This window comes from Opisthorchis viverrini (genome assembly GCF_000715545.1).
Source record: "Opisthorchis viverrini unplaced genomic scaffold opera_v5_76, whole genome shotgun sequence".
Lineage (NCBI taxonomy): Eukaryota > Metazoa > Platyhelminthes > Trematoda > Opisthorchiida > Opisthorchiidae > Opisthorchis > Opisthorchis viverrini.
Window position 1 is genome coordinate 1,193,267 of NW_008751730.1, and position 14,960 is coordinate 1,208,226.

The 14,960-nt window shown below is 45.3% G+C and overlaps 2 protein-coding genes across 2 annotated transcripts in view; one reads left to right on the top strand and one right to left on the bottom strand.

The window, feature by feature from the left end:
• Positions 1–221: 221 nt before the first annotated feature.
• Positions 222–14,960, top strand: part of T265_04476 (hypothetical protein) — a gene marked incomplete at both ends in the record, with an annotated part of 19,607 nt that continues 4,868 nt past the window's right edge. The window contains 10 exons of the mRNA XM_009169225.1: positions 222–293; positions 668–850; positions 1,401–2,070; positions 2,525–2,724; positions 3,032–3,086; positions 5,155–6,033; positions 6,814–6,971; positions 8,188–8,340; positions 12,322–12,625; positions 14,417–14,652. Coding sequence (XP_009167489.1) covers positions 222–293; positions 668–850; positions 1,401–2,070; positions 2,525–2,724; positions 3,032–3,086; positions 5,155–6,033; positions 6,814–6,971; positions 8,188–8,340; positions 12,322–12,625; positions 14,417–14,652 — 2,910 coding nt within the window. The remainder of the gene's footprint in view (positions 294–667; positions 851–1,400; positions 2,071–2,524; positions 2,725–3,031; positions 3,087–5,154; positions 6,034–6,813; positions 6,972–8,187; positions 8,341–12,321; positions 12,626–14,416; positions 14,653–14,960) is intronic.
• The window catches only part of T265_04475 (hypothetical protein), a gene marked incomplete at both ends in the record, with an annotated part of 9,850 nt that continues 4,518 nt past the window's right edge, over positions 9,629–14,960 (bottom strand). The window contains 3 exons of the mRNA XM_009169224.1: positions 9,629–9,874; positions 11,739–11,961; positions 14,545–14,706. Of these exons, the coding sequence (XP_009167488.1) occupies positions 9,629–9,874; positions 11,739–11,961; positions 14,545–14,706 (631 nt within the window). The remainder of the gene's footprint in view (positions 9,875–11,738; positions 11,962–14,544; positions 14,707–14,960) is intronic.

Genomic DNA, 14,960 nt, shown 5'->3' on the forward strand with positions numbered 1-14,960 from the left:
CCGCCCCGTACCACGATTGCCCGTAGTGCGGGGTCTCGCTGCTCTTGGTCTGGCTGCTCCCCTTTGGCCTTCCTGGCATGGTTGCACCTTGTGGAACGAAGTTCCAGCCAGTGTAACCCGTGGGATCATTGCAGCACTCAAGCCCGACCACCACGTCAAGGTGGCAGCTTTAGGTCGGGACTCTGCGTATCAGGTGCTACCGATCCCGGTATGTCTACCTAATGAACCGGAAAATAGAACAGCAAACTCAAGATGAAATACGCTTTTGTTCACCTGGCAAGCATCAGTCCAAAGTTCAAAAGTCCCAGTGGTCCGAGTTCAGGTGAGTTCTTCTCGGAAGAACTATACCAGTATAACCTTTAAAGTACGGGTGTCCCAAAATGAAAGTATGCGTTCTGTCCTTTTCCCCTGATGGTTGATCGGTACCACTAAACCCCAACGGTATTTCAGTTGTAGTAACCCAGCGATTAGCAGCCATGAGAACGAAGAAGGTAGCGAACAAAGGTTGTTTTTTGTGATTGTTCATCTTGGCTAATACATCACCAATTTATATGGTAGCAGAAATCACGTGGAAAAGGTTAGGGTCGAGGCTACATGCACCTTAGAGAAATAAAAATCAAAGAAAGGGGGGTTGGATGAGGGAAAGGTCAATGGGTCACGGAATCAGGTAAGTGACGTCAATGTCAGACATACTTGTGGGACCGAAGGCCAGTTCAAGTTCAGAGGTCGCACAAGTTTCTTTTGGATGCAAAGTTGTGGATCCAACAGTCGGATTCCTATCGTCTCTGCGATCGATAGTTGTCTGGATCGTACCAGTCATGATCGGTTCATAGGTACCCGGTATATGATGGTGAAGGCTTGCTCCTTGTCTATGACATGACTGGTTTCGGCAAAATGTGATGCAATCGTGCTTGAGCCTGGTTTCTTCCAACTACCACTCAGAGATAGGGGATTGTGCTCTCTCATTCTGTCCGATAAATGCCTTGTCGTACGACCAACGTATGATGCTCGGCACGAGCATGCTTCAATGCCCCTGATATAAAACGGCCTTTCGGCGCCCGGACATTTCCGGTGTTTTTGCCAATTGCTAGCTAGGGCTAACGTGCCTCATTCTTACATCTACTGCATGTGAGATCATCGTTTGTAATTTGAAATTCCCCATAGATTCAGTTTATGCAAGACAGAATGTGGTTGAAATGTTTCAAAATGTCGAACATTTAGTGCTTTGAATTTACCTTTTCCCAACCTGACCGTAGCCTGTTCTTTATTTTCCATCAGCAGCAAGAATGCAGGTTTCCTCCGGAGTTCCTGTATCCCCAATCCGGCATAAACATCATTCACTCGGTCGACCACGATCCTGTCGAGCAGAAAAACGCACCAGATGTTTTTCTGGTTTAAAGTTGGGTGTCGGCGCCATGGATGAAACTGGAATACGCAAACCATGTTCGAAATCAGCCACGAGCTCACCGAAAAGAACGATTAGTCCAGAGGTTCGGAACTTGCAGGTACGTCGTGGATTTCATCTGCCAACCGTGGAAGCAAACCTACAGATACTGCGCTCCCCCAGGTCGGATGAAAGTACAACAGACTGTCTCCCTAGTAGCGCATCCACCCCGACCACTTGGGGTCGATCATCGGTCGATGAGCGAGTCGCACCTGCAGCGTACTTTAACCTGAATGCACCCCCAGATGAATTCCCCGCTTCGCCCAACTCTTCTTCTGGTTACGGTTCTAAAGCCCCATCGATGGGGGTACGAACACCAATATTGTCCTCCAGCCGCAAGATTGTACAAATCGCCGCTGGAGCACCCGACACTCAACCTCAAAAATCAGAATCTCTATTCAGTGGAATTCGGGCTGCATTTAGCCGCTGGCTGGACAATATTCGGTCGAAGAACCCGAAAGCTACGCTTAGTCGTCGTCCACCGACTGAGGCGGCTGGGAACAGTAAATCGAACGACGATTCACGGAGAACCACGTTGTCTCAAAGTTATCCGACAAGGGATTTGACGAGTCGGCGTGCCCCAAACGTCCCCGCTCCACTGAAAATAGCTGCCTCATGTGAGTTAGGTGATGTCTATTTCGTCCAGACTTTACCTTTTCTAAGTGTAGTGCACAAGTAGATGTATTGTATGCAAAAAGCATAGAACATCCAGTGGTGACCAGGTGGGACTATTCAACGCTGTTTGCATTCTTCATGATCTTATACTGGTATTCCAGTTGGTTTCTGTGTCATGTTGTCGGCTAAAATGATGCAACGGTACCATTTTGTAGTCCGAATCTACAATCGGCAAGGGTCGGAACTGATGTGGGCTGTGATCAAGAACAGCTGAAATCCGAAACGCGTTTGCTGGTCAACCGCGGACAAATCATCAGACTCTTGTTCATAGCTGAAAAGTCAGCGACCGTTTCTGTTGAGCCCAATGTGATGCAGTGTCCAAATCTTTGGCAGTGATGTAAGCCTGATGGAATAGAATCAGCGGGCTAACAGGCGGAGATTTGTCGCAAGTCATCTAGTGGTCAGAGCGCGAATTTACTGACCAGAAGGTGCGTGGTTCGAACCCGACCTCTGGACTTCTCCTGTCTAGGCTTAGGCAACCTGGCAGTATCCCATCCCTCGTGTTTCCTTCGGGTGGCACGACAGTTAGGCACCGGAAGGGTACTACAGCTGATCGATTATCAACCAGCGTAACCATAGGTTGCGGCCAAATCACAGAAAACATGGTTTGTTCTCAACCGTTCTTCTTCTCAAGACTCTCACGGATATCCTCAGCCACTGGTTTATCATCGGCGTATCCGCCTCAGTGAGCCCCTTATCAAGCCTAAACTTCAAATACGCATTGACAGTGTTCTGAATCTGACTTTCAATACAGATAGGTGTTTTTTTTCAGTTTGAGAAACCTACATCCAGAATGTTCTCAAGGGGCAGTGAAAACATGCGAATTGAGTTGAGTTCTATCCTCCTTGGGCTAGCACCCCCGACCTTCAGCTGTTATGTCCTAGCAATGTTAACTTGATTTTGGAGCTTTAGAAACCGAATTCGCCCACATCGTGTGCATCCAATGACTGCCAAGATGTATACCTAGGTAGGTTGATCCAGGAATCGGTTTGAAATGGGTTTGATAAATCAATTTTGTTTGGCTTTTTCAGCTAAAAACCTGAGTCATCCTTGCTATGTCAGTCAAGATGCACTTTTAAATTACGGATAATCGAAAGCAGAGCCTAATCTACCGGAACACCGTTTGGTAATGTGTTACCCAGCAGTGGCTCCCACATGTTCCAAAACCAGTCATTGGTCTGAGCACACTTATATTCTGTTTCTTTGAGCACACTACAGTTTATCCCCAGTCGAAGTAGTACCAACGACAAGGGACAACTTCTGTGATGAATTAATGGTAGACCCAAGGCAGAGGAAGCCCCTTTCTTTAGAGAGGTCGCTCCAAAAAAGAGCCCTTCAAGTATTGTGTTGCATGGCAGGCATCACTGGGGAGAGCGACCACCCGTTCCGTGTGCGACGTGTTCTTTGTCCGGTGTAGTTTTATGATGGAGTCCCAACATGTGTAGTCTCCATGTCAAAAGATATTTCTATGAACGTTTGAAATCAGCGGGACCAAAGCACTACACATCATCATCATCACCTTTATCGGCAGCATGACATCAGTATTCAACACCGATGTCTCAGTGCTGTACAACCATTATTGGGTGTCATGGTTGCATTACGGCGCATTTGTTTTTGTCGTTCGACAAGTAAAATTTGTTCTGTTTTTGTAACAAATTAGAAGTTTGTGTGTTACATGTTTACTGGGTACTTCGTCCTTTCCTCACTTTGATGAGGAGAGCCACAGAAACGATCAATTTTTGGTAAAGAATGTGGAATTGCATTGCTCATGTTGTAGACGCGCTGCTACCAGTTACTTCTAACTCTTGTTCATAATAGAACGTCTAATACAAAGTTCGTCCAAGATCATTCAGTATTTGAAACGTGAACTTACTAGCTGGAAGGTCCGTCGTTCGGAACCAACACGCTCTGCATCTTGACTGGCAGTATCTCGGCTCTCGTACCTCTTTCGGGTAGTACAATTGCTGGGCGCTGCAAGGGTGTTACAGACAGATCACTTTTTGTGGAAATGAGTCTCTATATCATGCGCACAAGCACCAGCCCTCAGTTGCGCCGTATCATAATTTCTTAGAGCTATATCCTGGAAGGAGACCCCTTCAATGGGGCCGTTCGGAATTGAAAAAGGCGCGTGAAGGCGCGTCGTTGGGCCGGTGAGGTTCTGTGACATCTAGCCAATGGGAGAACAGTAGTTACAAGCTAAGCAGTAGGTGAATATTAGTGCTTTATAGTACCAACCTGAGCACTTAACGAAAAAATCACGGGCAGACATTTGCGTTGTGTGCATAGTCAAGACATGAAATTGATCACGTGTGATTGGGGAGTACAGTCGTCCGGACGGGGAGAGTCGAGTGGAGTGAGTTTGTTAGCAGCTGAGGAGAGCCATGACAACTGAGTGGTTAACGCAAACAATTTTGACAAACGGAGAATACGGAATGGCCAAACTGGCCAGTCTAGCATAAAATGTCTTGGGATTCCTGAGGGTCATTTGCCACCGCGTGCGTTCCACAGTCCATTTTTGGCATTTTAAAACTTGGCTGCTGAACTTATGGCCCATTTTAATGACTAGAGTACGACTGTGTGTTATGTATGTCCATCGTCATTCATCTGTACCTAACGAGTGAATATCCTCCTGATTGGGGAACTTGGTGTGTCATTTGTATATCAATACCAAAAGATCAGCTGTAACATCCTTTCGGTGGCTAGATGCCATGCCACCCGAAGGAAGCTCGGGGAATGAACTCCTGTCAGGTTGCCCAAGTCTAGACAGGAGCAAATGAGATGCTGGTGCCCGGTTTGAACCTTCCGGTCAATACGTTCGTGTCTTAACCAATCAGCTATCTCCAGTCTGGCATTTTATAACTCACGCACAGATGGAAATCTGTGGTTAACTTGTTCTTCTCGTTCTCCCGTAACAACAATATTGCTGATTAGATGAGCAGAATCTGACCATAATCTATTTGGTTACTAATTCAAACCATGCGAAATAGCATTTCAGTCGGTTGTGATCGTTTGTCGGATTCTGTTTTTCTCATCAGCTGCAGGCGAACGCACAACACAACAGAAGGAAGTATATGGCGAGGTGCCAAAGGAACCAGAGCATTTTGTGGATACCATGGCGATGACTGGATGGTCCACGCTAACAACAGAAGAATTTGAGAAGCTCGCTAAAGCAGTCGCTGCGGCGACCACACGTGAAGCACAAATAGAAGCTGCGGAGAAACAAAGACGGGAAGCTGCCGCTCGGACTTCTGTGAAACTCGTTGCATGCGACCAGAGCTGGAACTTGCACCCGTCTGGTCGGACGTCTGAAGTTACGACTGTTCAAGATTCTGTGATTGAGTCAGGATTCTGTAAAGAACAGAACATAAAGGAACACTCTTCGATTGTAGACCATTTGGAAAGCTCCTACAGTGTCGTAGAACCTGCGTTCGCATGTAACTGCATCCATAAAAGCACCCTCCTTGGGCAAAGGTTTTCCGGATCTGACCTTCAGTCAACTTCCGGCCTATACCAAAGCCGTAGCAAATGTACGCAATATGAATCATGCATGATATTATGCCCTGTTTGCCAAAATGGATCTGAACCAGTCCGAGAATTGCAAGCAAGTTGTTGTACGGAAAACCTAGAGCGCCGTCTGTGTACAAACGTGAGCCAAACTGGAAGCGGATCTGATGAATCTGGTAATGACTGCAAACGGCTCTCCCGTTCACGGCGTGGCACACTCAAGCATAAATCAAGGAGTAAGAAATTCGACTCCAGCAAGAGGTACAGCGTCGCGGCGCCTGAAGTGATCCAACTAGACAGGAAAACAAGCGGTTCCCAGCTAGGCTTGCGTATGTCGCGTCACCGCTCGCTATCGCGCCCCACCCGATCAATATCCTGCCTGCCGGAACTGGTCGTATGGAGTGACTCGAGTAAGTCACGTGATACATGCACCAATAAAAACGGTCCGAGTTTTTTTGTCTCCTAGCTCAGTATGATGAATGAACGAAAGATTCAGAGGGGGTTCTGTCAGCTCCAGTCAGGCCACACCAGCGCGTGCGTTCGCATCATTCTTTTGCTGACAGTAAAAAGTAGAATTTTCTGGATATTGCTGTTGTGCGAACAATTTTATTTGGCTCGGTAAAGAAACAGTTGAACCACCAAGTTCTAACATACACCCACTCATCACTTGCACCAGGATTCTGTTAGGTCACCAGCAGAAGGCAGTAGAGCACAAATACGTGTACACCTCACTAGTTACACACAGCGGTTTCGCCCAATGAGAAAAAGCACTGAAGGGCACTCAGGTTGCTGCTTAGTTTGGGGCGGTGCTTAATCGGAAGTTGGGCCTGAAAGGTGGCTAAAATTAAATGAGGCTGCGAAGACCATTCTTTTCAACGAGTATACATATTTCAAAACTGTGATGATCAGTGGCCGAATGTATTGCCAACAGAAATTGAGCTACTCAAGAACCGAGTTGGACTAAGCAGTAACTGATATTTGGAAGGATTATTTTCTAAAATGAACCATCCATTTCGAGGACTGAATTCATTTGCACACTCATTTGATTTTATTGAAGGGTTGAATTTAATCCAGTTGAATCTCTCATCAGTTGGTGCGATAGTCGGTACACATCACAGAGCGTTTTGTGGAACAGCCATTACACTGTCTCTACATAGGTTCAACAGATTTTGTGACATATTCACCCATAGGTTTTTGTGGAACAGCCATTACACTGTCTCTACACAGGTTCAACAGATTTTGTGACTTATATTCACCCATATGCCGGGTGTGTATTGCACTACTCATTAGGTTGCTGAAAATTCGCCAACAGCCCAAGACCGGTTTCACCCTTCTTGGGGCTCATCAGGTACGCGCAGTCCCCGAGTTTCCATCAACCTTATGTTCTACTTGAAGCCAAATTATTTTGCAAATGAGTGTATTTCGCTAATTTCGTGCAATCTGGTTTTAAGTAGAACATAATGTTGGTGGAAACTCGGCGACCGCACCTACCTGATGAGCCCCAAGAAGGACGAAACTGGTCGTGGGCTGTCGACGAAATTTCAGCAACCTTATAAGTAATGCATTGCGAATATACACGTATCGCGATATCTCGAATATCGTAGCAACTGAAACATGAGGCGGCAGCACACTCAGTTGCCTAGAAACATCACAAAGAAACATCACAAAACAAAGAGATCAAGTTGGGTTCCAGGTGAGTCTCTCGAAAAACCAAACTCGTTTGCAAATGAGTGTATTTCGCATATACTGAGTTGTTTCTGGCGAACAGCACTTATTCGATTTTGTACTATCTACCTAACGAAATTAGCTCACTGCCGCGGATGGGACTCTCGACCAGTCAGGCGGTTTCTACCTGATTTCAACCTGCTCACTGACTGGTACTTTTTGCCGGTATGGACATTTTACACTGTAAAAACGTTGTCTCAGCAAAACTGTTCATTTTAAATTGCTTCCTAATTGGGAGCTTTCTATAGAAAGATAACGCGCAGTTCAGGGTGTGAGCATCTCCAAAAAGACCTTTTTCGTTGGAGTGTTGGGGCTAGGTTAAAAAACCCAAAGTTTCTTGCACTATTACTCATTTGTTTCTTTTGCCTTAATTCCGAAAACTAACAGCTAAAAACCGGACTGATGACGTCGTCCATCGAATTCAAACCCAGTCGGGGTTTTGAAAACCTAGCCGCAAATGGGCAAATGGTTGGTTGTGCATTTCATCACAATTTGACGCACAATCAATTTGTCGCTTCGGTCAACTTGGCGACGTGCCGGAGTAATGGATAGTCTATCTTAGGATCCGTGATTGCCTGCTCTCATCTTAGTTCACCTGAGTAGTGTGCTTCGCAGAATAGACCTTCAGCATTTCCACTTTGGGTCCAAGTGAAGGTCAATCAAACGGTTGGTCTATTGGACTGCACCGTGGTGAACTATTCTAGTGTTATTTTCCCATGATTGCAGGGTGATTATGGTCTCCGAACACGTAGAAATTAACTTATATCGATCGACGAAATACACTCATTAGCACATCCATTTGGTTTAGATCGGAGACTTATCTGAAACCTCTTGTTTAGAATGTATCTAAGCGAATGAATGTGCCGCCTCATGTTTCAGTTGCCACGATATTCGAGATATCGCAGTATATTTTCATAAAGAAAACTACTCACAAGGTTGCTGAGAACTCTTCGACAACCCACCAACGGTTTTGCCCTGCTTCGGGATCATCAGTTAGGTGCAGTCGTCGAGTTTCTCTGTGTTCTAAAGCGAGCGTTAGGCCTGTAAGTGGAGTTAATCTGCCGTGAATCACTGGGAAGCTGTTCTTTTCTTGTTAGAAATTATCATCACTGCGCATCTTACGAACCTCCATGGAGATTCAGATTCTCAACCCCCCAGTCAGTTGTTGAACATTAGACCACTCACTCATGAGCAGCTGATCAGCTCCGTGATTCAGCCCCGATCTTCCTGTACTGGCAACAAATCACAAGTAGTATTGAATGAAGCATGGCTCACACAACGCCTGAACGTTTCATATGAAATGTCGACACTCGAGGCGTCAGTGATTGGTGCTATATGCTGTATAATTTCGACACAGCCTTTCGAAAAAATCGTTCAACTATAGCACCCTTTTGGTGTCTAACTGCCATGCCACGCGAAGGAAACACGAGGGCTGGGATACTGCCAGTTTGCCCAAAACTAGACAGGGGAAGTTCAGAGGCTGAATGGTTTAGAGTGCAATCAGTAGCTAGGCGGTCGTAGGTTCGAAATGTCCTTGGGTCTCGCTAGATTCGAACCGCTAGCGATTCCCACTAAGAGAGGAACAGCCATAAAGGGTTTTTAGGCCATTGGGCGCAGAGTAATTTCACTTGGAGAATAAAAGTTCATTTGAAAACCGACCCAGTTCGGAGTCCAAATCATTACTGTTTGAGTGGTAAGATGATGACCCCAGTTCAAAACTCTGGGAATGAAAAAGCCATGGTGACCGCCCTCTACTAATCAGTTCAGTCAGTCCGCGTAAAACAATGACTAGATATAATTTTTGATTGTTTCATTATCTACCAGCCACTGGACCTGCCCATAAATTTGATTTTTTTTAGATATGAACTCCTAACTAACCATGTGGAAGTTTATCGGTCATGTCAGCTTGACGTATGAACTTTCATTCCACTTTTTTTCTTACCCTCACAGGTAGTTTGTCTTATTCTTTTGTCTTTATTCTAATACACTCCGCTTGGGCCTTGAACAGTTGTCCGAGAAGCGGCTGATCTTGGGAGGTAGTTCATTTTTCCAGCCGAGTTTCAGAAAAGTTAGCCTGTTCACCCTGTGGATTTCCTTTACCGTCAGGTCAACCTGGTTTTACAAATCCATTCACCTTCATCCACCTTTATCAATCTTCCCACATAGACTACAATCCCGCTGACGAGAATTCACAGTCATCAACAAGCGAAAATTCATGTTCCAGGTAAGTAAACACTCAGTTAGAGATGGTGTGACCAAGTATAAGATAAACCTTTGCGTTCACATCATTCTCGTTTTTACAGACTTCTTCCTGCTCCGGTGGTGTTGTTCTGTTGAGCTCAAATCAAAATAATCGACTCGAGTTTTGCTCTTATTAGAGGCCGTGAGTGGTGCATAGAGTTTCAAAGTGCAAGAGTTTGAAATCTGGACACCTGACATGCTGGGTGAGTGTGTTACGATCATTACACGAAAGCAGACTGGATGAATCTGATTCATCACGTTCGAGCAAGGCGAGTGTTTTGAACCCTTACCGACATGGTTGATTTGTACAACGCCTCAAACGACGTACCGATTGTGTTAATGGGTTCATCCACCGATGAGGACTGCTCACGAAAGCTCAGTCTGCTATTGTGCGATTCTGAAACGTTTCAGCTGGTTTCTTCGTGATACACTTGAATATCGATGAAATCGAGTCGAGTTACCACTGCCCCCAACTCAGTAGCCCCCCCCCCCAAATGCTCTATGGTAGGTGATGCGCGCCACTTTTACTCATTCTTCTATCATTTTGCAGTATCCGGTACTCATGAGCGCCAGGTGTGCACTTTTACGGACTCATGCAAAACAAAACTAGTTTTGGTTGCCTCTGCGTAGGCATCTGTCAGAATCCAAGTCAATCTGGTTTTATCTCTGTCAGATGCAGCCACCTCTGCGTACCACCGTGACCTGCAGAGTGAGATCATGTGATCTACGAAGTTGACCTATATCAGGTTAACACGAAGCTTAGCAAAACAGGCAAACAGGATGCGTCTGGTTATGCATAGAACGAATGTGATTTCAAGAGGGGCGAGCTGTGTACGGATGTGAAAATGTTCCGGTAGACATATTCTGAAGGAAATGACTGATACCAGCTGGGCTCAAATGGACTAGACTGCACCCGATTGGTCTAACAGAATCACGCTCGGACAGCTCAGTCTGAGTGGGATCCGTGGAGTCCGTTTGCAGACAACGAATCGCCCAATTTCATGATTCAAATCAATGAATTTGAAGATGATGACAATGAGTAGGAAACAGAAGAGTGAAACTGAGGACTATTGATCCATTCACACACAATAGAGGTTAATCTGACTACCAGTATAGTGTTTGACATGAAGTAGCGGACAATTTAACAAAAATCAATAGATTGTAGAGGTATGCATACATCTAAACCACGATTGTCTCCAGCACTCGATGAACAGTCATAATTTTTTGTTGGGCCTTTGAAAGGATCTTCCTAGATCAAACGTTATATTGGCTATGTGCAACAATTTCAAGATGAATGGAACTGTTCGGAAACTGTTGTATCTGACTGATGACCCCACCTAGTGCTGGGAAAAGACTCACCGATAAGGAACACAACAGCTTTATTCCGAACAAGCGAGTGTGAGAGCCTGAGTGCATGCGAGTGCGAAAGTACAACGGTCTAAAGCTACTTATTGGAGGGCCACTGTCTGAACTAGGTCAAATGCTGTCGCACACGGTTTGGCTTTAGTACGGGGCTGCGACACCCTGCATATTGCGGGGGAGTTGTCTGATTCTGATCAACAATGACTCGNGACACAAGGCTGTGACGCACTGCATATCGAGGGGGCGTTGTTTGACCTTGATCCAACGCTGACTCACGCTGTCTGGCTTTGATACACGACTGTGATGCGCTGCATATTGCGGGGGCGTTGTCTATCTGGTCAGCATCTAACGGGGTTGAGGATCTTAGTAGGTTTCGGGCATTCATTGGTTACTTTCAGGCATCTAACCTTCCTGATGGGAACCATACGTCTTAATTCTACTACCGAAGGTACGACCAGTTTCTGGAATGTTCCGTGTTGTATACATTCTATTTGGAATGCGACCCGCTGTGTCCTCTTTGTACCTCAAGAAATAGCTAGTTTAGTTTTGAATTGTTCAACCATTTTGAACAAAACGATGTTCACGTTTTTCTCACATCGTTAAAGCGGACGTCAGTTTTTCTTGCGGTTATGAGCCAGTCATCATCATAGTGAAACACCACTTCAATAGGAAAGCATCAGTTTTTGTTTATGATACCCAGATTTGTACACTTGTACTGGTAAACCCATGTACGTTTCTCCGTGTTCCTCATTCATTAGGCGGATCAACCGCCCCCCCCCACACACACACACTCAGGTATGAAGATATATAATGCGGAATTTTTATCTGAGGTGACTAAAAACGGTGTTTGTCTTATCTGTCCACGTTCCATACTTATAATATCTGTGCCTGGGTTGTACAGCGAGAGACGCTCATGTTCACAGTACCTACCGTAAAACGCATTGTTAAAACTGTTGTTGTTGACGTAGCTTACATCATCGATAGCATGCTCCCGGTCAAACTCCAGAGTCCTATAAAACCCTTACGAAAGACTACTTTAGAATAGGGTCGTCTCCGACAACAGCCTTGGTAAGCAATTGAACTGAGTGGTTATGTTCGAGTCAATGAAGTTGCCGAAATCTTGTCTCCGGACCGTTACCCTTATATCTTCCCACGAAGGATCTCAAACACGGGAACACACTGACTTTTGGAACTCCGGTACGGAGAATGACCAACGACGAGGGGTGCAGGTGCATTCTTCTATGTTCCTTGGGAAACGCATTGGTCGACCAATGAACTTGAAGACTGTTGCTGATCAACTTGTCTGCTATCTCATGATAGTTCTTGATAGATCTCCGCTTCCTGGCGACACTGCGGTCACTCTGACTAAGCTACTGAAAGAACTCCATCGTTTATACACTACTCATGAGGTTGCTGAAAACTCTTCGACAGCCCATGGCCGGTTTCGCCCTTCTATTTCGGACCCATCAGGTAGGCACAATCCTCGAGTTTCCGTTAGCTTTATGCTCTACGTGAACCCAAAATGGACCGATTTCGACGAATGCACTCATTCGAAAATCAATTTGGTTATCACGGGAGACTCAAGTAAATCTCTCATTGATGATGTTCTTCAACTGAATGTGGTACACACAGTTCGCATCATATTTCAATTCGTACGATATTCGAGATATCGCAGTATATTTCCATAAAGAAAATTACTCATAAGGTTGCTGAAGACCGTTCGACCGCCCGCGAACATCAGATAGGTTCTTGGCGAGTCTCCCGTCAGACGAAATTGATATAAAAATGACTGTGTTTGTCGAAGTTCATCGTCAGTGATTTAGCTACCAGTCGTCCCTTTGCACATGGATCTGCAAATTTTGCATATCAAAGTCTTGTATGACACTGAAGCTGGGTCGTTTTCCATAGAATTGCTCATTTGCTTCGTTCATTGAGCATAAATGGTAGCCTGACGATGAGTCTATCCGAATGATGTGGATGATCCTTTGCTAGTTCGAAATAATGCCACGTTTTTGACAGCTGCTTTGTACCAAATGATCACTGTTTAACGATAACCCCTGTAACGACTCGGTCTATGGTACGAAAAAGTGGAAGTATGAGACACTCGAAGTGTCAGGCCGTTCGTCCCCCCCTACAAATTTGAATCCCTTCTATGATACTACCGACTTTGACCGGTCTTTTCAAGGTCGAGCGTTGCTCGTCGTAATTGCTAATTGGGTGCTTTGCGTTTTTCAGATATTCGGACTGTGAATTTAGTATCCTATTTCGTGATATCAAACTGACCGAGTGCATCGGTCTGGGACCTCGGAAATCTATCTACAGGTCAGTTAAACTAGTTCGGACGCAATTCTTTTTTCATTTACGCTCGCCTGACTCCAAGTCGGCGGGGTGCGCTTTCATTTAGTACGACCTTGTCATTGACTTTGAAAAGCCGTCACAGAGTTTGCTTTTACCACTCTTCCAAAAATGGACAAAAAAAGGAGTAAACCTGTGAGCAACTTGTTCGTGTTCTTTGGAACAGCTCTTTTACGAGCCCCTCGGCAATCACACCAGACAAATGATCGAAGGTGTTAGTGGTGACCTTGAAGTTATTCTAGCCTATCAGAGGACCGACGTCAGAACAACCGATCGAAGTTTTATCCAGTCACGTTTTTTGTAGGGGAGACGTCAATTGTCGTGTGTTCGCTTTCGTCATAGATAGTTATGCCTGCTGAAGCGTATACCTCAACTGTTCTGCCATTATTCCTTCAAACTCCCTGTGATCCGAAAAATGCCCACTAGATCAGGCTTTTATGATTTGAATATAAAAATATTTGACATACGCTCATACCCCCTAAGAGCAGACAAATAGAGAGTAATAGGTTCGCAGAGGCCAAACCAGTCGTTATCTTGTTGAATGAGATGCCATTCAGTAGGTGATCTCTGCAGACTTAGAATACCTGCTCTTTCTGAATTGAGTTCTCAATGATGTACAGTGTACTGAAGTACATTCCTTCAAGCTTCCACAGCTCTACATGACGTTCACATATCTATCAAGGTCATTGACGCCGGTTTTCCCATCCCGCGGTGTCCATCTGGAAAGATGGCATTTGAGAACGCGAACGTGTTGACTGACTGATACGGGCGAATATTTTGCAACATGGTTTTCCCTTGTGGGAGCACATGCTTCCGAGGACGAGAAGATTCTGCTGACTCCTCATTCTGTGTGATGCAGGTGTGGCATTTCCTCTTCATATTAATGGAAAAAAGTAATCAGGTGTGAAGGTAAGGAACTTTTCGGTTAAGTTTCATGAGATGTATACTTCTCAGGGTTCCCAATAAGGATGAAACTGTTATTCTTGGCTTTTCAACCGGAAGAAATCTCAACTGAGGCTTTCCGAATCTCCTCTCGCTGTCATCAATCTGTATGCGGCTAAGAGTTACAGCTGCAACCTGGACCTGCCTGGGTCTGTTCAGTCTAAACAGGGCAAGAGTTGATGAGTGATTGTCGGTTTTTGACGGAACGCAGCTCACAATATTTATTAGATCTACAAAAGGATATTAGATGGCTCAGTGGTGAGATGACTCAGTGGTTAGAGCCCAAATTTACCAACCAGAAGGTCCATGGTTCGAACCCGACCTCCACCTCTCGACTTGCCTTGTCTAGCTTTGGGCAACTTGGCGGTATCCTAGCCCTCGTGCTCCTTTCGGATGGCATGGCAGTTAGGCACCGAAAGGGTGCTACAGCTGAACGGTTAGATTGATGGCTGTCTAGTCTACATCACGAAAATGTTTGTCTCTTGGTAAAAAGAACAAGACTGTCCATCTTAGGTCACTATCGGGTACCTCATTCAGAACAGAAAAAATAACAAAAAAATATTGGGATCAAGGCAAAATTTCGAAGAGAGTTAGCTTGGTTCAAAATCAGGTGAGGTAATTGGTGAAATACACATCAATTTGTAATGCACTACTCATAAGGTTGATGGAAATTCGTCGACAGCCCACGACCGGTTCCGCCCTTCTTGGAACT